At 42.4% G+C, this 21904-nt stretch overlaps 1 protein-coding gene across 1 annotated transcript in view; it reads left to right on the top strand.

Moving 5' to 3' along the window:
* EPG5 (ectopic P-granules 5 autophagy tethering factor) overlaps positions 1-21904 on the top strand; it is a 107709-nt gene that overhangs the window by 78119 nt on the left and 7686 nt on the right. The window contains exons 34-42 of the mRNA XM_015070006.3: positions 445-517; positions 2548-2651; positions 7208-7383; positions 10240-10425; positions 10921-11130; positions 12071-12215; positions 19116-19358; positions 20563-20779; positions 20972-21187. Of these exons, the coding sequence (XP_014925492.1) occupies positions 445-517; positions 2548-2651; positions 7208-7383; positions 10240-10425; positions 10921-11130; positions 12071-12215; positions 19116-19358; positions 20563-20779; positions 20972-21187 (1570 nt within the window). The remainder of the gene's footprint in view (positions 1-444; positions 518-2547; positions 2652-7207; positions 7384-10239; positions 10426-10920; positions 11131-12070; positions 12216-19115; positions 19359-20562; positions 20780-20971; positions 21188-21904) is intronic.

Below are 21904 nucleotides of genomic sequence, written 5' to 3'. Positions count from 1 at the left end.
AACAGGAAATATGCAGTGTAGGTGTGAACCCATCTATGTGTCATACCTCTGTTCCCCCGCACAGGGGTGCCTGCTTCAGCTTGTCTCTGCCCCTCCTTCATAGAGCAGGGTGCAAGGAGATGGGTTTCAGTCTCTAACTCTTTCTTCCTGTTCTTTATCTTGCTCAGGAAAGGGTTCTGAATATTTAAGCTTTTATCGTTAAAAAATACGCAGTAAAAAATTATCCATGACCCTGTGTTGTAATAAAAATTCTTCAAGAAATTCCATCGCAGCAAATGAAAACACAGACAGACATACTTAGTTATTAAGAAACATGTTGTTTGCATATCAACATAGGTTTGTGAGTATATAGATGAGAAGAAGTAGATTTTTTTTAGTGTTACCAATGATAATTGACAAAGGATGAGCTTGTTTCTTGTCTCTAAAAATTTTGCTTTGTTTTAGTGCTGAGATCCCTACATTCAGTAATCATCCAGCTCTTTAAGCCATGGATCTTGGTTTTAGAGGACAATGAAAGGTAAATTGTTTTTCAGATATTCAGATTCCTTTGAAATTTATAAACTTAAAGTTCCGAGGGGATTTTGGTATAAGGGATGCATTCATGGATTTGATTTTTTATGTAGGGCCGTATTTAAATTTAGAAAATGCTTCCTTATTGTTTTTTTAATTTTTATTTAATTTATTTTTTTTAATTTACATCCAAGTTAGTTAGCATTGCAACAGTGATTTCAGGAGTAGATTCCTTAATGCCCCTTACCCATTTAGCCCATCCCCCCTCCCACACCCCCTCCAGTAACCCTCTGTTTGTTCTCCATATTTAGGAGTTTCTTATGCTTTGTCCCCCTCCCTGTTTTTTTTTTAAATTATTTTTGCTTCCCTTTCCTTATGTTCATCTGTCCTGTGTCTTAACGTCCTCATATGAGTGAAGTCATATGATTTTTGTCTTTAATTTCACTTAGCATAATACCCTCCAGGTCCACCCATGTAGTTGCAAATGGCAAGACTTCATTCTTTTTGATTGCCGAGGAATACTCCATTGTATTTATATACTACCTCTTCTTTATCCATTCATCCATCGATGGACATTTGGGCTCTTTCCATACTTTAGCTATTGTTGATAGTGCTGCTATAAACATTGGGGTGAATGTGCCCCTTCGAAACAGCACACCTGTATCCCTTGGATAAATACAGAGTAGTGCATTTGCTGGGTCGTAGGGTAGTTCTATTTTTAATTTTTTTGAGGAACCTCCATACTGTTTTCCAGAGTGGCTGCGCCAGTTTGCATTCTCCCCATAGAAAATGCTTCCTTATGAAGGGAACTTAAGACATTTTCTGTTAGTGGAATTGCTAGTCTGGTCGATCAGAGTTATTAATACTAATTTCGAAGCAAAACTGGACACTCATTTCCTTTTTTTCCACAATGAAGACATTGAATAAATTTTGGTCCTTAATTTTGGAAAAATTGTTCTCTTGAATTTGAATTTGATAATACGATACTATAAAATATGAGAGTAACTTGATTTTATCCAGTACCTCAGTTATTTTTTGGAAGTAAGTTGGCTTTCGAATTACCGGGTGGGAATTAACGTGAGCTCTACAATTAAGTGAAAACATGGTGTTGTGAGCATTCAAACGAGAGGTGTAGAACTGCTCGTATGCAGGTAGCTGCCTTATGAATCTTTTCCCCGAAAGGCATACAGACAAAGCTACATGAACTTGTTGGGAGCTTGTTAACATTACGCCAATGCTAGATATCTCAGTATTTAAGGTACCTTCACAAATATTGATCTATTCCCAAGACTCAGAGAACAGGAATGGCTTACTCCAGTTCCACAGCCAGTGGGGGCAGAACTGAGAGCAGAGCTCAAGGCTCAGACTTCCATGTCAGATCTTTGTATTAACCTGTGCTGCTCCAGGGGCTCATTGAGGAAAATAGAAAAGGTTCTGGATCTTTTCTTTTGCTAGAGAACTATCCTTAATCTACAAGCTTCAGGATTTTGCACAGATTCTAAGACTGCTGGCAGTAATGCAGACTGCTGTTTATTTCTAGGAAGAATTAATGGGATTTATTTTGATATTGAACTTTCTGGACCCAGTTCAGAAACTAAAATGATCATGTAAAGAGTTTTTTTCTTTGGTTATTTCCTGTCCCTTTTTGGTCATCTTTTTTGTTATGTGGATTTTTTTTTTCTTTTTTTCATGTTTTGGGTAGAGAAAACGGTTGAAGCCACTTAGCGGCATATACCTAAGACATTTGAAATGTAACCAAGATACACAGGGTGTAAATTAGGCATAAAAAGGTGTTAATTTATGTAGGTAACACATCTCTGACTTAATTGCATTGGAATAAACATTGAGAAGGAAACTAAATTATATGGCTGATATTATGAGCCTCCCGGAATTTCCAGCTGTTAGACTGGTCTAAATGTGTCTTTGGGCTACGGAATACAGTGTTCTCTAGGACATAGGCGGTCCCTAGACTCTGGGGCCTAGAATAATTTAGTCATGGTGCTTTCATTGCTAAGTGTGTGCTTCTTTTATTTGAAGCAGCCAACGACATTACCCCTGGCTGGAAAGTGATGCCGTGGTGGCCTCGAGCATCGTGCAGCTGTTCACTGACTGTGTTGATTCACTGCATGAGAGTTTTAAAGGTAGGAAGAGGTTACGTTATGTCTCTGGTTGGCTGTCACTTTTTCCCTAAGTCATTCGGTTAATCTTTGGCCTCTGCTCTCCCTACTTTATTTAATTTTATTTTAGTCGGGGGCCAGTCATCTTTGACCAAAGACGGTCACTGATACAACTGGTTAGCGTGAAGTTTGTAACATCATACGTCGTTTGTAAGGCAGCTCCGAGCTTCGCCAGCCATGGCAAATAGGCAGCCATTCTCTTCAGATACTCTCTGGCCCTCATGTTGAACCTCATTCTCTCTTCTGTGCCTCTAACTCCTTTTTCATCTTTTCTTTCTGTGCTTCATTTTGGGCAAAGGCTTGAGGTCTCTCTTCCAGTTTACTCAGTCTCCCCAGTCCTGTCTAACCTGCTTAACAACAACAACAACACAAAGCTTTGAGTTTCTTATTTCAGTATCTAGAAGTTGTATTTGTTTTTCAAATCTACCCTGTTTCTTTTTGATAGCATCTGATTTCTTTTTTTGTTTAAAATTCTAATTGTTATTTCTTTGAAATGTTTAAACATACTTTGCTTTATGACCTGTGTGCGGTAGTAATTATCTGAAGTCCCTGCTGGGGACACCTGGCTTATGCTACAGTTGGATGTTCCTTTAGATTCTCATACTTAGAGGCTTGTTTCCTTGTGTATTTTTAAAAAACGTTCACTTATTTTGAGAGAGAGGAAGTGTGCGTGTGCACACACAAGTGGGGGAAGGGCAGAGAAGTAAAGAGAGAGAAAGGAGGCGAGAGAGAATCCCAAAGAGGCTCCATGCTTAGCTCAAAGCCTCACTTGGGGCTCGATCTCAGAACTGTGAGATCATGACCTGAGCCAGTAGATATCAAGGGTTGGATGCTTAACCGACTGAGCCACCCAGATGCCCCTCCTTTTGTATCTTTTTGTTTGTTTATTTGTTTATTTTGAGAGAGTGCGCAGGAAGGGCAGAGAGAGAGAGAGAATCCCAAGCAGGCTCTGTGCTGTCAGTGTGGAGGGTGACACGGGGCTTGAACTCACAAACTGTGAGATCACAACCTGAGCCGAAATCAAGAGTCAGATGCTTAACCAACTGAGCCACCCAGGCACCTCTCTGTGTATATTTTTAAATTTCGTATTGTGAGCCCATATTTAGAGAGATTTTCTCTGTAGAAATTCCATGAAGATCAGGATGAGGGTGTGTCTTCCAGAAAAGATCCTCATTTGTTCCATCTGGAACTATGATTCCTCAGCCTGCGGTTTCTCTCACTACACAGGTATAAGCAGTCAGACCCCAGACTCGCTTGTAGGTGTGCCCAGTTACCACGAACAGCCCCCCCCCTTCCCCCCCGCTTCCTCCGCTCCAAGTCCAGGTGAAGGCAGAGAATAGGTTCCTTTCTTCCCCTGATCTGCCCTCTCGGTGAGGGCACAGGCCTTGGGAGACTCCTCATGCTATTAGAGCCCTGCAGAAGCAGACCCCTCGGCATGCAGCTGAGGCCTTGGTGTCCGTTCAGGACTTATGTTTCCTGGGCTCTCTTTGCTTCTGGCCACCCGCATTTGGCCTTGTTGTCTTCCGCTGTGTGTACCTAGCTATGCATTTTCAAAGATGTTTTATTTTACCTACTGTATCCAAATGTTTTATATTGGGAGGTTTATAAGGACATTTGTTCCACTCCACCCAGATTCTTGCAGTTGCCTCCTGTTTTTCTCATTCTAGTTTCTGTTTCTGCCTATTGAATAGATTAATTATTTCCTGAAAACAGTATTTATGTTCTATCATATTCATATTTCCAAACTTTTAAGTGTCATGTTTTAGCCCAACATTCAGATGTATCTGGCCCAGTGCACTTCAGCATTGTGCAATGGCTTCCTTATGGAAACCTTCCACTCCAGCCATACTGCTTGACACACTGTTCCGCCGATGTCCTTGGCCCTCCCCTCACTGTACTTGCTCATGCTGACTCCACTACTGGACGAAGCCTCGGGTCCTTTATATTCTTCTGCACATGTTTTTGTACACACGTGTTTCTCTTCTGCCTCTGAATCTTCATAGTGCATCTTCATAGTTTGAGTCCTTCAGGAGCAGACACCGTGGTGGGGTAGAAGGCTACTTGGGATCTTTTTGGGGTGGTACCTGGGAAGATAGGAGGGAGAGGAGCAGCAGTGGGCGAAGAACGCCTTCAGGGCCCGTGCAGGTGTAACACCTGTGAAAGGCGATGGGAAGGAAGAGCAGTGCCTCTGCCCAGGCGCAGCTCCGAGAAAGGGCTGGCCAGCCCAGCAGCGAGCGCCGGGCCAGGATTCCTCACGGAGTGTTCCCCCGGTGGGCAGAAGTGGCCAGCTCTGTGCTCAGCTGTTGGCTCCACTGAGGCACTGCAGTGAGTTCTGAAGGTGCCACGGCCCGATTGTCACATGCCATTTCTGACTAGTGTACCTCTGTGGCTGCCGTGGCCTCTGTGGCCGCCATGTGTCTGTGTGGCACTTAGTCACAGACTTAATATGTCATCCAGTCCTTAAAAAAATGTGCACGTGTATAGAAAGATTTAGGTTCACAGCAAAATTGAGCAGAAAGTACAGCAAGTTCCCATATCCCCCCCCCCCCACCCCCCGGATAGCCTCCCCCACTATCAACACCCCCCACCAGAGTGGTACATTTGTTACAGTTGATGAGCCTACGCTGACACATCATTATCACCCAGAGTCATGGTGTATGTTAGGGTTCGCTCTTGATGTTGTACGTTGATTTTGAGAAATGTATGATGACACATACCCACCATTACAGTTCTGCCTACGCCCCCCCCCCCCCCACTAATTCTTGGGGATAATTTTTTTTTTCTTTCTCCGTAGTTTTAGTTTTTCTATAATGCCAAATAATTGGAATCATACGTTATATAGCATTTCATATTGGCTTCTTTCACTTACTATTATGCATTTAAGATTTCTCCAAGTCTTTTCATGGCCTGATAGCTCATTTCCTTTCAATGCTGAACAACATTCCGTTGCCTAGATGTATCCATCCAGTATTTTTTATTGATCTTTTATATATATGCTTGATCTCTTAAAATTTTTTTTTTTCTGACTCAACTGTAAGATGTAAGCTCTAGGCACAGAAACATTCTTTTTATCCCCACAAGACTTGGGCAGTGCCATAGGTTCAGTGTCTATTTGATAAGTATGGGTTCAATGAGTAACACATGAAATCCTAATAGTACTCACTTTTTTGTTTTTGTTTTTTTTTGGGAAGATAGACTTCTGGCTTCTTCTTACCATCATCAAAAAGATTTGAGCATTAAATTATAATCACAAAGGCTGTATATATTTGGTTTCTTAGTATAAGGGACAAGTACTCTCTTAGGCTCTTGCCTGTGTATATAAGTAAGAAAGTAGCTTGGGTACAGGAGGGTACATGGCTAACATCAGGAATTGGTAGCTTAGTTCAAGGAGAGGAAACAGCACTGTGCAAAGCAGGAAGAAGTATTTTGTTGTAGCCTTTTAGTGAGGTCTTCTGAACCAGCTCTCTCCTTTTATTTGTGAGAAAATGAAGACCCAAAAAGCAAAATGAATTTATCTGAGCTCACAGAACTTAGGTGTATCTGGGCTGGAACTAGAAACTCAGTCTTGTCCTAAGAGATTACCTTTTAGACGTCTTGTACCTACATATCCGTACTTATTTAAACAAAACTGTTTTTATTCACATTTGAACAAATGCTACTCTTACCTTGTCTTAAGAGGTTAAAAACATGTTAGTGTTTCATGATGCAGAATAAAGTAAGGATGCGAACCAAGGGCACAGGCATGTTAGAAATGATAAATTGATTGGTACCGTGGGCTGATGCTTATTTGTCATTTTTCAAAAGCCGCTATTAAGAAACATCATCAGGTTTCTGTTCTTGTTGTGCGTGGCTCTCTCTTCTTTGACTCCATTCATTCCTTTTCATAAAACCAGAAAGTCTGAAAAGTTGTGTTTTAGACGAAACGCCGGTTACATTGCCATGAACTCTTGAGGGCACTGTAGTAATTGATACTGGTGATGATAATAGTGATGATAATACTGAGTGATAACACAGGAGTGTCATTTTAGACTAACTTGGCTGAGTGACAGCAATAATCTAGTTTTACCGCACCAAGGGTTAAGTTTTAGTCATGTGGCACATTTCTTCTTGAGGGATATTACATTCCTCCAGGGTGCCAAATGAGTAAGTGCTAAGGCCAGTGGCCGCGTATATGCCGAGGGCAGCAGACTAAAGGGGTACCTGGAAGTGGTTGGGGTTATGCAAGTGTATTTGTGTTAAAAACCCAAATAGTTAGAAGTTTTAAAGAAACACTGATCGCCCCTGCTTTCTCCCACATCCCAGCTACTTATTCCAGTTACCCAAGTGAGTAATTACATACCAGTCTTTGTTAGTAATTTGCCATCAGTTTTTTTTTTTCCTGGCACATGAAAATCTTTGAAAGTGAGTAAATATAGAGAACCTTAGGTCTTAGACTTTCAGTTCAAATTTCTGTTTTGTATTAGTTTATTTTTAAAGATAACCCCGAATGTCTTCAGCTGTGTTTTCCGTTTCAATTTCAGATAAGCTATCACCAGGTGATGATGGAGCCCTCAGGTTGCACCTGCTGCATTACTGTGAAGCATGCACAGCACCCAGAATGCCCGAGTTCATTCTGTACGCTTTCCATAGTGCCTACCGGAAGCTCCCGTGGAGGGACCTGCACCCTGACCAGATGCTCATGGAGGCCTTCTTCAAAGTAAGCCTCACTCCCCGTGGCACAGCCCGGCTTCTCGGCAGCAGCCTGTTCAATGGTTTTTAGCCACAGTTGCGGTGTGGGCTTTCTGTGTGCCTGTGTGGTGCTTGTGTGGAGCATGTGACTTCCCATGGAAATCGTTTCACTGTGTGAGCGGGCGATTGGAAAACACTTCTAGGACCATTTTTAAACCCAGAGAAAGATTTTGTCTGTCACATGGCTGTCACCCCCTAGATTTTAGTAATATTGTTCGATGAGTACATAGTTTAATGACTTCGTCATGCTCAATCTTGGTGTTTCTGGGTTTGCATATTTTTCTAGGATAGCATCACCAGACTTTCATACTGTTAAATGTTCTGTTAGAGCAAAATGTAATTGGTACTCAAGCCATTAGTTTCTTTAAGCAGTTACATAAGGGAATAATGTTGTAGGAGATAGAAGTGCGTTGTAACGGCCAATGATGCATCATAATCGTATAAAGACCTGAAATGACCTGGAAAAAATGCTAATCTGTGTGTGTGAGTTTTAGCAGTAGAAGCAATAGTTGTGAAAAACAGCCACAGTGGTGTTACTTAACCAGCCAGGCAGTGTTGTTGTTCTTAAGTTTATAGTTTTCTTTTTTTTGTTTGAGAGAGAGAGTGCGCAGGGAAGGGGAGAGGGAGAGAGAATCTTCAGTGGACTCCACGCCCAGTGAGGAGCCTGATGTGGGGCTCAATCTCATTCATGACCATGAGATCACGACCTGAGACGAAATTGAGAGTCGGACGCTTAACTGACTGAGCCACCCAGGCACCCCTCTTATGTTGCTATTTTTAAAAACCTGTTATAATCTGGTCTTCTTAGCTTTTTACAGTCATTTCCATTTATTTATTCATAGTCACTAGCTCATTTGTGTTCACTCTTAACTTAATGTCAATTGATTACTGGGACACCCTAAGTGCTTTAATTACTGCAGGTCCACAGTGGTTCGCGGCAGTAGTGAAATGTACTGCAGTCCTTCTGTGCTGCACATGGAGACTCACCCGGGATGTTCTTGTCAGCCACTTGTCTGTGGCTGAGCTCCAGGGAAAGCTGAGGACAGTTGTCTCAGAGATAAAAGGTTAGGAATGATTTTGTAGCTAGGTTTAGTATATGAGACAGGTCCTAAGTATGTATTTGTCACTGTTACGAACATGGAAGAAAATGTTTGTTTAAAGAGCTGTAATACAGCTTTAAGTAAGAGGGCAGCCTCAGCTGTGTGACAGATTAAACTAGAACAGTCTCTGAAGGGATGCTCTAGGCTCTGTGCCTCTAGGAATTTTAGTCTAATGATAGATGACCCTGACCTGCCCAGAAGCTGGAAGCTTTTCAGTTCTATGTGTCTTGCTGGCCTTAGAAGGGATGTTTTTTGAAGGCTTTAGAGTGAGGTTAGAGGTTATTAGGAGGATGAAGAATCATTTTCTAAAAGGGAAAAGAATAAGTAGTTAGTATGATACAATGATGGTAGTCATGGGAGGGCATGAATCATTACCAAGTTCCATTGATTGTGATTTTATAAATGGAGTAGAGCTTTTTAACCTTCATTTTGAGCAGAAAAATTTATAGCCAGCCACATTTTATTTTAAACAGACTGTTGAGGGGCGCCTGGTTGCTCAGTCGATTGAGCGTCTGACTTTGACTCAGGTCATGACCTCGTGGTTCATGAGTTCCGGCCCCAAGTCGGGCTCTGTGCTAATAGCTCAGAGCGTGAAGCCTACTTCAGATTCTGTGTCTCCCTCTCTCTCTGCCTCTCCCCTGCTCGTGCTCTGTCTCTCTCTCTCTCAAAAATAAATAAACATTAAAAAAAATGTAAACAGACTGTTGAAATAGGCTAATAAGATAGAACTCTGACATTGATTATATACTTTAAAATATATCTACCACCCCTCCTACCAATCCCTAATGTATTTTAAATAGGATTTAACATTATGAAGTCATCAAAAATCACAAAGACTAATGTTGTGGAGATATTTTTATAACATAACATTACACTAAAAAGGCAGTATAAAAATTATGTACACTGTTATAGTAGGTCTAAAAGTAGAGTCCTAGGACCAGTAGTGTCTGTACCACCGGGAAACTTACTAAAAATCCAAATTCCTGCTCCCACCCTGGATTTAGGAAATATAAAATTTGGCAGCAGGGTCCCACAGTCTGTGTTTTAGTGGGTCTTTAGTTGGGGGGGGGGGGTTCTGATGTATGATCAGCTTTAGGAACCACTGGCTAGTAGATCTCAGCCTTTGACCTGTCCTTGCCCATCTGAGGGCTGTAATAGACTCCCCTGAACTTTGGTGACTGACTGTGGCAGTCTGGTTAGAGCTAGGGAAGGTCACTCCTCTCCTATTAAGAATTAGTGGAATAGAGGCACCTGGGTGGCTCAGTAGGTTGAGCACCTGACTCTTGATTTTGGCTCAGGTCATGATCCCAGGGTCGTGGGATTGAGCCCTGTGTCAGGCTCTGTGCTGAGTGTGTAACCTGCTTAAGATTCTCTCTCTCTCTCTCTCTCTCTCTCTCTCTCTCTCTCTCTCTCCTTTTGTCCCCTGCTCATGCACTCTCTCCCTCTCCCTCCCTCCCTCTCTCTAAAAAAAATAACAAAGAAAAAAATAATTCGTGGAATAAATAATGAACTCTAAATAAGGTGAAAAATGTACACATTCACTGGGCATGGAAGAAAAAATATGACAAATGTTAAGTCTAAATCTCTGGGGGAAGGATTTATAGATGATTTTTATAATCTGGGAAAAAAGTTACTTTCTAAAATACAATTTAGTAAACACTGATTTATACACATCTTCAAGATAGCTTAAAGCAAAACATTGATTTGAATTCATTTCCCTTTAGGTGGAACGAGGAAGCCCTAAGAGCTGCTTCTTATTTTTGGGGTCTGTCCTGTGCGAAGTCAACTGGGTCAGTGTGCTCTCTGACGCCTGGAGCCCCAGTCCTCACCCAGAGACGCGGAGCATGATTGTCTGCCTCCTTTTCATGATGATTTTATTGGCAAAGGAAGATCAGCTGGTAGACCAAGCAGTAAGTTTGGAGAGCCTGAGATGAAGACTTGGCAAGGCTTCCGAGATCCTCCCTTTCTACGAAGTTGTAGTTTTTCACTGGTTTCCCTAACACCTCTGTCGGCATGATATCTGCTTGGCATTTGGGATGTGCCTTCAACTAGTGCCTGATTTTCTGGGATCGTTCCTAATCGAATTCTGGATCATGAAGGGAGGCACATGGAGTTAGAATATAAAAATCGATTTTATCTTCCATCTCATTAATTGCTGGTTCTATGACTAGATCCAAGAGTTCCTTTGAAAAACTGGGTTCTGAATACTTACAAATCTTAAAGTGTTTTTGCCAAGACTTTGGTTATTACTTTCACTAGCACTTCTACTTGAGTAGATACTTCTTTGACATCTTACCTGTTCCATGCTGGTCATGGGCCCTCTTAGTGGTCACTCCATAGACTGGAGACATATTTCTGGGAAATGGGGAACTCCAAAACTAAAGGAGTGTGTGTTTTATTTTCAGGATTCACCTCTGCTGAATCTCCTTGGACAAACAAGCTCACTTTCGTGGCATCTTGTAGACGTTGTGTCATACCAGAGTGTGCTAGGTTATTTCAGCAGCCATTACCAGCCATCCGTCATCCTGGCAAAGGAACCTTCTGCTGAATTAATCATGAAGCTCCTGAGAGTGTCTGCAGGCCTTTCTGTTCCTACTGACGGCCAGAAACATCTCGTAAGTTGAGTGGGTGCTTTAAAAGGCAGAATGTTCTTCAGGGTTGTAGTAGTGTAAGTGCTACTGAGGACAGGCTCAAGCCTCGTGATGGCTCAGTTAAAAAAGGTAGAGGAGGGGCGCCTGGGTGGCTCAGTCGGTTAAGCGGCCGACTTCGGCTCAGGTCGTGATCTCGCGGTCCGTGAGTTCGAGTCCCGCGTCGGGCTCTGTGCTGCCCGCGCAGAGCCTGGAGCCTGTTTCAGATTCTGTGTCTCCCTCTCTCTGACCCTCCCCTGTTCATGCTCTCTCTCTCTGTGTCTCAAAAATAAATAAACGTTAAAAAAAAAAAAATTAAAAAAGGTAGAGGATGTATGTCATGGTGCACTTATTTTGTACTCCTAGAGTTTTTAGTTTTAATTATCTCTCTTGGTCAACCTTCACTTACGGCAGTATCATGGGCTAACGAGAGGGGTAAAAGGTTGGGGGTGGCAGCTGTTGGTTTAGGGATCTGGATGTCCTTGGCAGCAGAATGGCAGGGAAGTTATGAGCACGAGTTTGAGGTCTGACCAACTCCGGTCCCCAGCCCCCTGCCATTGTGACGTTGGTGTTCTCATCTGAATTGGAACTAGTAATACTTGCCCGTAAAGTGTTGTTGTGAGAATTAAATTAGGTAATGAACATAAAAGTGTTTGGAAAAGTTTCTGGCAAGTAATTAGTATAGCGTTAATGTTTTTATTAACGTAGTGAAAAAGGAAGTGTTCTGGAATTCGGGAGAATGTGTGTTCTAGTGACAGATGTGCGTGTATCCCTAGACACAGGGTCGGTCCTTCGACACACACCTGTCTTTGTGTGGTCTCCTGCTCTGTTCTCTCTACCCGCTACCAAAGCAGTCAGAGCCGCGGCATGCTCCCCAGCACTTAACACTGCTTGCGTGGATTCATATGAACGCTCCTTTTTCTGTCAGGATGCAGTTCCAAAATGCCGAGCCTTCACTCATCAGATGGTTCAATTCCTCAGCTCCCTGGAACAAAATGGAAAAATCACCTTAGCAGCCCTAGAAAAGGAGATGTCTAAGCTCTTAGATGATATCATCGCCTTTAACCCACCTGGTAAGTGGCCACGGGCAGTCATGTATTTATTCAGTCGGTGAATCCCTGCGGTGTGTGAGGCCTCGTGAGGTCCGGGAGGCGGGCAGGACGCTTTCAGTCGTGTTCCCGGAGAGGTGATGCGCAGAGAGAGGACTGGCTCCCAGGGACACTGTCATTTCAGCACTGGGGAGGCACGAGTGCTAAGAATTTGAGGAGGGGTTCACACTGTCAGGTGCTGGTGTGAGGTTAACTGGACTGAGGGCTAAGCTAGACGACTGGATTTAATGAGTGGGGGAGCCAGAGACGGCCCGTGAGCAGCATTCCAAGATGCTTTGGCTCTTCCCTGTGGGCACTCCAGAATCACCTATAGACACGTGAAGAAATTGTGTGCAGAGAACTTGTGCTCCCAGCAGTTTGGTGGACTGGGTATCCTGACTGCTTCTGCTGAAAACAACTAAGAATGCTGGAGAAAATGTTTTTATGAAACCAAAAATGAAACTTATCATGGAAAATCTTAGAAGTCAGGACCTAAGTGGAGGAGGAACCTGCAAAGGTAATTGGAGTGCCGAGGCTGGCTTCTCCCATGAAGGCTTTTGTGGAACCTCCTTAGACTGGGTGGAGGCACTAAAGGCCGGGGCTTGCTAGTAATGGGATCCTAAAAGGAGCTCCTGTGCATCATCACCCACAGGATGGCATCTTCAGGACAAGGGTAGCTAGAGCTTAACCTGCCCCTGGGAGAGGAGGGCAAAGACAGTGGTATGTTTGACCTGGGTGTTGGGGCACATGTCTGTGTGGTGAGCAAAGAGCTACGTCTTTTTGAAAATTAGTAAGTATAAGTTGAAGCACATCTTTGAATTTGAAGCACAAATTCCCGCTACCTAGACTGTCAAGAGAAAAATTCCTGTATGTGGAAATTGAGTTCAAGTTGTTCTGGGTTGGCAGTGCCGTTAGATGCCTGGTACAAAGCAACCACAGAGCCACTTTGCAGAAACCTGTCTTCAACTCTGGCCTCAGAGTTCCAAGGAATATGAAATCCCAGTGGAAAAAAAAGTCATAAAACACATAAGGAAACAAGGCCCCACAAGCAAGTCAGCAGAAAATGACAGTAGACTCACACATATAAAGACTTAAGACACTGGAATAATTAATTAGCACAGTAAACTAGTATTTTTAATCTATGATGAAATAAAAGATTTGAAAATGTCAGTAAGGAGCAAGAAATTATAGAAATATACAGCTTTGAGAGAGAATCAGATATTCTAGAAATGAAAATATAAAAATTGTGATAAAAACTTGGTAGGCTCAACTCATCTGAAGAGAAAATTAGTAAGCCAGAAAACAAATATGAAGACAATGTCCAGAATGCAGACCAGACAGAGAAAGAATGTGGAAGTGAGGTTAGAGGGCATGGAGGATAGGCCGAGAAGATTTACCACATATCCAGTCACTCAGTCAGAATTCCAAGAGAAGAGGACAGAACTGGGGGGAGGCAGTAAGGAGCTGGAGAGGTAGCAGGGCTGAGAATTTTCCAGGGCTGATGAACGGAACACTCCTCGGATTCAGTAAACCCAGCAAATCTCAAGAAGGTTGGAGAGAAATTGACATCTGTACACACTGTGGTGACACTGCAGAGGTACCAGGGACAAAGGAAACAACTTTCACATGAAGGAAGGAAGGACAGATGGGCGGACACGTTCAAAGGAACAACATTTGCACTGACCGCCAATTTCTCAGTAGCAACAAAGGAAGCTAAGACAGTGGAGCAACTCGAGTGTGCTCCGAGAAAATGACCGTGACCTGGAACTGTCACCTTAGAGATACGGTCTTCAAGGGTAAGGATAAAATAAAGATATTTTCACTGACAATGGAGAGTGTCCCAAAGACATCACTAAAGGCAGTCTTGAAGCATGTTCTTTAGGTAGAAGAGTGATCACGAATAAAAAGGATTGGATTGCAAGAAGGAAAAGTAAGCAGAGAAAGTGGTAAAATGTGGTTAATATGAACATAAACTGCCTGTGGAAAGCTACAGTCAGCATGCATTTAGGGGCTTAAAAAGCAAAAGCTGAAATTAAACTATATGACCACGAGTATATAGAAGTGAGGAAGGAGGTTGAGTTAAAAGCATTCTAAAGTTTTAGTATTGTTCGAAAGGGTCAACAAATTGATTAAATTTACACCTTGATGAAATGTGAATGTTGACATTTCTCAGATGTTCGCTAAAAGAATAGAAATAAAATGTATAATTGCCAAGTTAGTGGAAAGAGATAAAAAGGAATGGCCAAAATGCATTTAGTCCAAATAAGGCAAGAAAAGAAGCTTGGAGAAGGTGAGAAAAATAACCAAAACGAGGTGGTAGAGTTTATGTCCGTAAATGTTAATGGACTGTTTAAAAGACAGAGTTTGTCAGACTGGATTAATAATGCACAACACCAGCTCTAAGCTGTTTATAAAAAGTACATACAGGGGTACCTGGGTGGCGCAGTCGGTTAAGCGTCCGACTTCAGCCAGGTCACGATCTCGCGGTCCGTGAGTTCGAGCCCCGCATCAGGCTCTGGGCTGATGGTTGGAGCCTGGAACCTGTTTCCGATTCTGTGTCTCCCTCTCTCTCTGCCCCTCCCCCATTCATGCTCTGTCTCTCTCTGTCCCAAAAATAAATAAAAACGTTGAAAAAAAAATTTTTTTTTAAATAAAAAGTACATACAAAGCATAGGCTATACAAAGCTTTCTAGAAGGCAGTCATAGCGGGCAGTTACTAAAATAGAAAGCTGGCATAGCTTTCATATTAGACAGATAGATAGGACTATATGGCAGAAAGCATTACAGACCCAGATGATCTCTAGGGTGTTTTCCTGCCTTGAAGTTGCATGACAGAAAAATAAATAAAAAGCGTTAATAGAGATAGAGTCATTGGAAATTGATAAAAGTTTTCATATACCAGGAAGATACAATAATGATAAATGTATTTGTACCTAATAACACAGTAGCGACTACAAATACCTGAAGTGAAAATTGACAGAATTAGGAAGAGAAATGTGAAAGTCATTCACAGTAAGAGATGTGGCCACACTTCTGACAGTAATTAATTAAGGAAGGAAAATCAGTAAGGCTCTAGGAAGTCTGATGGCCCAGCTGGCTGTAGTGCCCATGCGGAGGAGATGTGCCCTGTAAACGCAGAACTCACGTGGTGTCAATCTTGCCCGGCACGGGTAAGGAACCTCGCCATTTGTTCAGTAGAAAGTCAGTTTCCACCAATCCCAAAGGACTGGTGTGGAACAGACCACGCACATTTTAACCACAGTGCAGTGAACTTAGGAATCAGTAGCAAAATATAATCGCGTGCTGGAATTAAGAAGCAAACTTTAAATAACTGATGACCAAAGAAGCAATCATAATAGAAATTAAAAATATTTAGAACTGGATACAAAACCAGAATGCATCAAAACTTGTAGGATGCAGCTGCAGTGGCACTTAATTGCTTGGCCTTAAATGCTTATATTAAAATTTTAAAAAGATGAAGGTTAGTAAGGTAAGGATCCAGCTTAAGAGGTTATAAAAAGAACAGCAAAATACAACTAAAGACTGTGGAAGGGAAGAAGTAATAATCCAGAGAAGATAAGTAGGAAGAGACTGAGGATGAAGAACAATGAAAGTGGCCAATACAGGCGTTGGTGAATCTAAATGAAATGTGAGTGTCTAAAACAAGAATAACAGTAACGCCTCCCTGGGTTATGGCACCAGTAGGTTAAAGCCCTTGCATGGTCTGAGAGTCAGTTAACATCAGACTTTGAAAACTCAAGAATGCATGTGTCATTTGTAAGATAACCACCATAAGAATGTTGAGTGTTTAACTTCCAGACGAAAAGAGAAAAAGTACAATAAGATATAATGAAGTAAAAGAGAGAAAAAGGAATGTGGAATAGGAGGAATAAAGAGAAGATATATCAAAAGATAATAGATTTAGACCCCGTTACGTCAGTAATTACATTAAATATGAATGACTAAAATTGTCACACTGAATAAAGAAAGGAAGAAAAAGATGACCCACTAGAAAAAAATGAACAAAGACCCTTGAATTGACCCTCCACAAAAGAGAATATCTAAATGACCAGTGTATCTACAAAAAGGTGCTAAACCTTGTTAATAATCAGGGAAAATATCGGGGTGCCTGGGTGACTCAGTCAGGTAAGCATCCGACTCTTGGTTTCAGCTCAGGTCATGATCTCACAGCACGGAGCCTGCTTGGGATTCTCTCACTCTCCCACTCTCTCTGCCCCTCTCCCGTTTATTCACACATGCATGAGCATACTCTCTCTCTCTCTTTCTCTCAAAATAAATAAGTAAACTTTAAAAAAATAATCAGGGAAATACAAATTAAAACCTTAGAGACATATGATGACATATCCATTAGAATGGCTAAAATTAAAAAGGTTTCAATACTAACTGTTGGCAACTATGTAGATCAGAGTAACTCTCGTGTACTGCTGATCACAGAGTATATTGGTACAACCTTTTTTAGAAGTTTGCTATGATCTACTGGTTTGCATATCTTACAACTCAGAATTCTGCTCCTAGAATATTCTAAAAGAAATGCACCTGTGCCCTGGGAAATATGAACAGTGTCTGTAGCTATGCATCTAAGGGGGTCCAAAACCGAAAAGAGCCCATTTGTTCAGTAGAAAGGACAAATTGTTGTATATTTGTATAATAGAATACAACAGTGAAAATCTGCCTCATCATGGGTGAATCTCACAAACTTTTAAATATTTACTTAAATACTGTTTGAGAATAGGTGATTGTAGTGTACTATGCTGGGAAGCATAGTCATTTAAAGCTGGTGTCACTGAGCAGATTGGAATTGGTGAACAAGAAATCAGTTGAAATTTCTCGAACATATCTGCAATATAGATTTACCATACAGGGCATGTAATATGGTAGTCAAAAATAGAGATTCTGGAACCAAACTGCCTGCTTTATCCACTTGCTAACTATGTGATCTTGTAGAAGTTGTGTAACTTCATCTGCAGACTGGGTATAATAATCGTACCTGTCTCATGTGGATAGTGTAAGCACGGAATGAGTGTATGCCTGGAGCTGTAGCATCGGTCTGGCAAGTCAGTAACTCAGTGAATGTTAAAAAAGGAAAGAAAAGAAAATTACCAGACAGTACTGGAGAGGCTGTTTTAGAATTGATCAAATGGGTTTAGGCCCTGAAGATTAGCTAATAGCTGGCCAAGCACAGGAAAGGAGGGCTTTCTAGAAAGATCTTAATCAGAAGAGTGATGGGATCAGATCTGGTTTTTCAGAAAGCATTTGTTGGCTGTGTTGATGATGCATAGGGAGAGGCAAGGGTGGGATCTATTAGGAAGTTTATTGTAGTAGTTTTTTGTTCCTGTGAGTCATAATTAAAAGGCAGATTCAAATTAAAATTGCTATTGGACTGAAATTCATAGATAATGCCTTAATAAAGAATATCTGTGGGGTGCCTGGGTGGCTCAGTTAAGCGTCCAACTCTTGATTTCAGCTCAGGTCATGATCTCATGGTTCACGAGAGCCCTGCGTCAGGCTCCACGCTGTCAGATTCTGACAGCTAGGGATTCTCTGTTTCCTTCTCTCTCTGCCCCTCCCCCGCTCGTGCTTGCTCACTCACTCTCAAAATAAATAAATAACCTTAAAAAAAAGAGTATCTCTACCCATAGAAATACATGAAAAAATAGGTATTCATATATAGGTTGTTTCTAAAACCTTTGTTTTTGAAGTCCTTGCTTGATAATAAGTAGGAGTGTTGTTGTTTTTTTAATGTTTATTTATTTTTGAGAGAGAGGGAGTGAGCAGGGAGGAGGAGAGAGAGAGGGAGAAAGAATCCAAGCAGGCTCCACGCTATCAGCACAGAGCCCGATGCAGGGCTTGAACTCATGAACTATGAGATTGTGACCTGAGCTGAAATCAAAAGTCAGACCCCCAACCTGACTTGCCACCCAGATGCCCCGATAAGAAGTAGGTCTTATAGTAACATTAAGTTAGGGTTTATTCAACACTTGTGAGTGGGTGAGTTTGGTTTGATAGGTGTGATGCGTAAGACCAAGACTCCCCTACTTTCATTGATGTGAGTACCGAAGCCTTGTGATAAGAAAGCCCCAGTTCTAGTTCAGTAAGAATTTTTACCTAACTCGAGGAGAGCTAGAAGGAGCTGGCAACAACCGTGGCCTGTTGGATTGTCTGTTCCATGAACTCCCGGTGAAATGTTTTCTATTTGGGGATGTGAAGAAGGAATCCACCTCAATAACGTTTTGCAGTTCTCTTGTAGAATGAATTTGCTTTTTCTCGTCCTCTGTTGTCTTTTCATCTCAATTTTTTGGAAAGACCCATTATATTGCCCGTCTGTCCACTTTTCTTACTGAAGAAACAAAGAAAGAAATAAAAACTGCTTAAGTGAGGAGTTCTTTTGAAAAGGTTTAAAAAGGTTTTTCTTTTCCTTACTTTTATATTTAGTTTTAAGGAATAACCTCTGTTCCTTGTAAATCACTCCAGAATATCTACAGCTTTGGCACTGGTGAGTGGAGGTACTGTTTCTAGACAGTTTACCAGGTGGCTTTTGAGATCTGTGAGCAAAGTCTGGACGATAAAGTCTAAGTAAGCATGTTCTGATAAATAGTTTTTTACCAGCTTGATGTCTATTTATTGAAGTATAGCTCAGCCGCCTCCCGTAACCAGGGATCTCTCAGTGGTTCCTCCTTTGCCCTTACGAAGTACTGATGTGCTGCATCCTGTCCTTAAAAGCTACACCCCATGCAGAGTGTTCCTTCTGGTCCTTCAAGATCAGTGACCAGAACTGTAAAGTGTGCCCCGGAGTGTGGCCAAGATCGGGCACATTGACATCGCCATTCCTGCAGCCACTCACGATGTGTCTGTGCTCCCCTGCAGACATGGACAGCCAGACCCGCCACATGGCGCTCAGCAGCCTCTTTATGGAAGTCCTGATGATGATGAACAACGCAACTATTCCAACGGCAGAGTTCCTCCGGGGCAGTGTCCGCACCTGGATTGGGCAGAAAGTGCACGGGCTGGTGGTCCTGCCTCTCTTAACAGCAGCCTGTCAGAGCCTGGCTTCTGTCCGCCACATGGCTGAGACGACGGAAGCCTGCATCACTGCCTACTTCAACGAAGGTACGAGGCTCTCTTTAGGATGGTCTTTTCCAGGGGAGAGTAAAGCTTTCTCAGAAAGATGTACCTTTCTGGACCCTTCCAGTGAGCGATTTCTTTGTTAATGTAGCTGATGTTTCACAATGTATTTTGTATTGTCCACAAAGATCTGCAGTTAGTGTGAGAACCTATGGCCTGTGTCTGTTAGTACAGTCCTGTTTCAGTGGAGGGAACCTCCAATTCATTTTATAGTGGTTTTGGAGGTCAGACTGGCTCTTTTATGGGAGGCAGGTCATGTAAAGTCACAGTCCTAGCCATGATCTTCCAAAGAAATGCTATAAACCAGAATCTTTATAAGACCCGCTATGTTAATATTCTTTATTTTTGTCACTTTTTAAAATGAGTTTTCATGTGTGTCTTTTATTGCTTCTTGTCACATCTTTTACACTATTACAAAGAGATCAAAGCCCCCCCCCCCCCCCCCCCCACCTTTTAAAAATCATTCTTATTCCCTAACCTCCCTCTAAACTCGATTCTGGAAACATTGTGGTCTGGTTAAGAAGAATTGCTCGGATGAACATTCTCAGCTGTGGTACCCAGATACACATCATTGTGCACACAGTGGGAGAGAAGGAAGGGTATTAGAGCAAGAACAATACATGTCCCTGTGTCCCCGCATGGAAGGTGCTGCACATGTCACCATCTCCCCACTGTCATTCCCCCAAGGAATTGAGAACCACTAGGATAACACTCCTGCTTCAAATTCATTCGGGTTGCTAAAATCAAAAAATTTTTTTTCAGTTTGTGAAACAGTTTTAAGGATTTCTGTTGAGGTATGAGTCAAACCAAGCCCTGAAAAGTAGAAATACTTCTGTCAAATAGAGTAATAATAATTTCCTTGAGAAAAGCATATTCACAACCCACTTAAAAGGTATTAGATGAAGTTAAAACCCTTAGGTGACTTGGACAGGCAGTACCTACCTGTGATTTTAAGGTATTAAAAGGGAGAGAAGGGTGATTCTGACCTCTTGCCCTCTAGCCGTGGATGGGCACTTAGCGTGAGGACTTCCCAGTCTATGCCATGAGGCACGTTTCACTTGTGTGGCCTCCAGGGCCCACGTGGGCTTGACATGAAGCCTAAAGTGAAGAGGCCCATTCCAGCAGGTAAATAATTTCATTCTTGTTTTCATCTTGCTATCTTTCCTTGTTTTTTTTTTTTTTTTTTCAGGCTCCCTCAGTCAGAATTTAGGATGGGGCCCCATTCTGGTGTCCCTCCAAGTTCCGGAGCTCACCATAGAAGAATTTCTGCAGGAGTGCCTGTCCCTCGGCAGCTACCTGACTCTCTATGTCTACTTGCTACAGTGTTTAAACAGCGAACAGACTTTAAGGAACGAAATGAAAGTGCTTCTCACCCTGAGCAGGTGGTTGGAGCAGGTGTACCCCGGGTATGTTGGCCCTGTGGCTGCTCTGTCCCTGTCACTGTGTTAACACGCTGGGCTGTCAGCCAAAGCTTTGAAAGTACCAAGTGTCCCCCATACTTAAAATTCAAATGTGGAATTTCAATTAAACAGGAGCGGAAAGAAGCCACCTCTAATTGTGTTTTCCTCCTGGGCGCCCCCCCCCCCCCCCCCCCCCAGCTCCGTGCAGGAAGAGGCCAAGCTGTTTTTGTGGTGGCACCAAGTCCTGCAGCTGTCCCTGATTCAGACGGAACAGAATGACTTGGTCCTGATAGAGTCTGTCGTTCGAATTCTGCTCATGCTTCAGAGTAGACAGAGCCAGCTGGCCGAGGAGAGGCTCAGCTCCGGAATTCTGGGGGCAATTGGGCTGGGCCGGAAGTCGCCCCTGTCCAACAGGTAAGCAGGCGCCTGCCACTGCTCTTCCCACTGGGCCTCAGCATCTGCCCCTGCTTGGGGACTGGGATACTTGAGTAGGCTTTTTGACTTCAGGGCTAGGTCCCCTCATAGATTAAGGGGGGAAAAAATCAGCTTGATTACATCTTTATATATTACAAAACATGTTTATTTTTGTAAACAACTTTGTTTTCACATTTAAAGAATGTTTTCTTAGTAAGATCTCTCGTTGTATTTTGACTGTGTAACCTGACCACACTACTGATTTCTTTCTGGCTTTGAGCCAGCGATGGTGTGTAAAGTTAGGTTATAATACCCCAGTTAGTTGCTTCACTGCCTGTACTTTGTCAGGGCAGCGCAGGCCCATGAGGGACTCAGTCTCCTAGAACTGTGAATCGCGATGAGTTCAGGTCAACTGATGAGAGGGATAAGTAATGAGAAACAAGTCTAAGTTTTAGTTGCTGAAAATTGCAAGGCATGGAAGAATTTGCCACTGGCCTCCAATTTTTATCTCCCTTATTTGCATGGTGGTTTTCTTCCCTAGCCTTTATCAGGGTTGAAAAGAGTTCTGCCATTGTGATGTCAGCATTCTTGTAGAATAGCCCATTGCAACTTCGGGAATCACTTAGTCCAGACCAGGTCACATCATGTGTCTTTGTGGTAGAATTTAGCAGGAGTATGTGACTTTGATTTACCTAAATTGTGGCAGACTACACATAA

This window comes from Acinonyx jubatus, chromosome D3 (genome assembly GCF_027475565.1).
Source record: "Acinonyx jubatus isolate Ajub_Pintada_27869175 chromosome D3, VMU_Ajub_asm_v1.0, whole genome shotgun sequence".
In the NCBI taxonomy this organism is placed as follows: Eukaryota; Metazoa; Chordata; class Mammalia; order Carnivora; family Felidae; genus Acinonyx; species Acinonyx jubatus.
The sequence above is the reverse complement of the archived record's forward strand: the minus strand, read 5'-3'. Positions and strand labels throughout refer to the sequence as shown.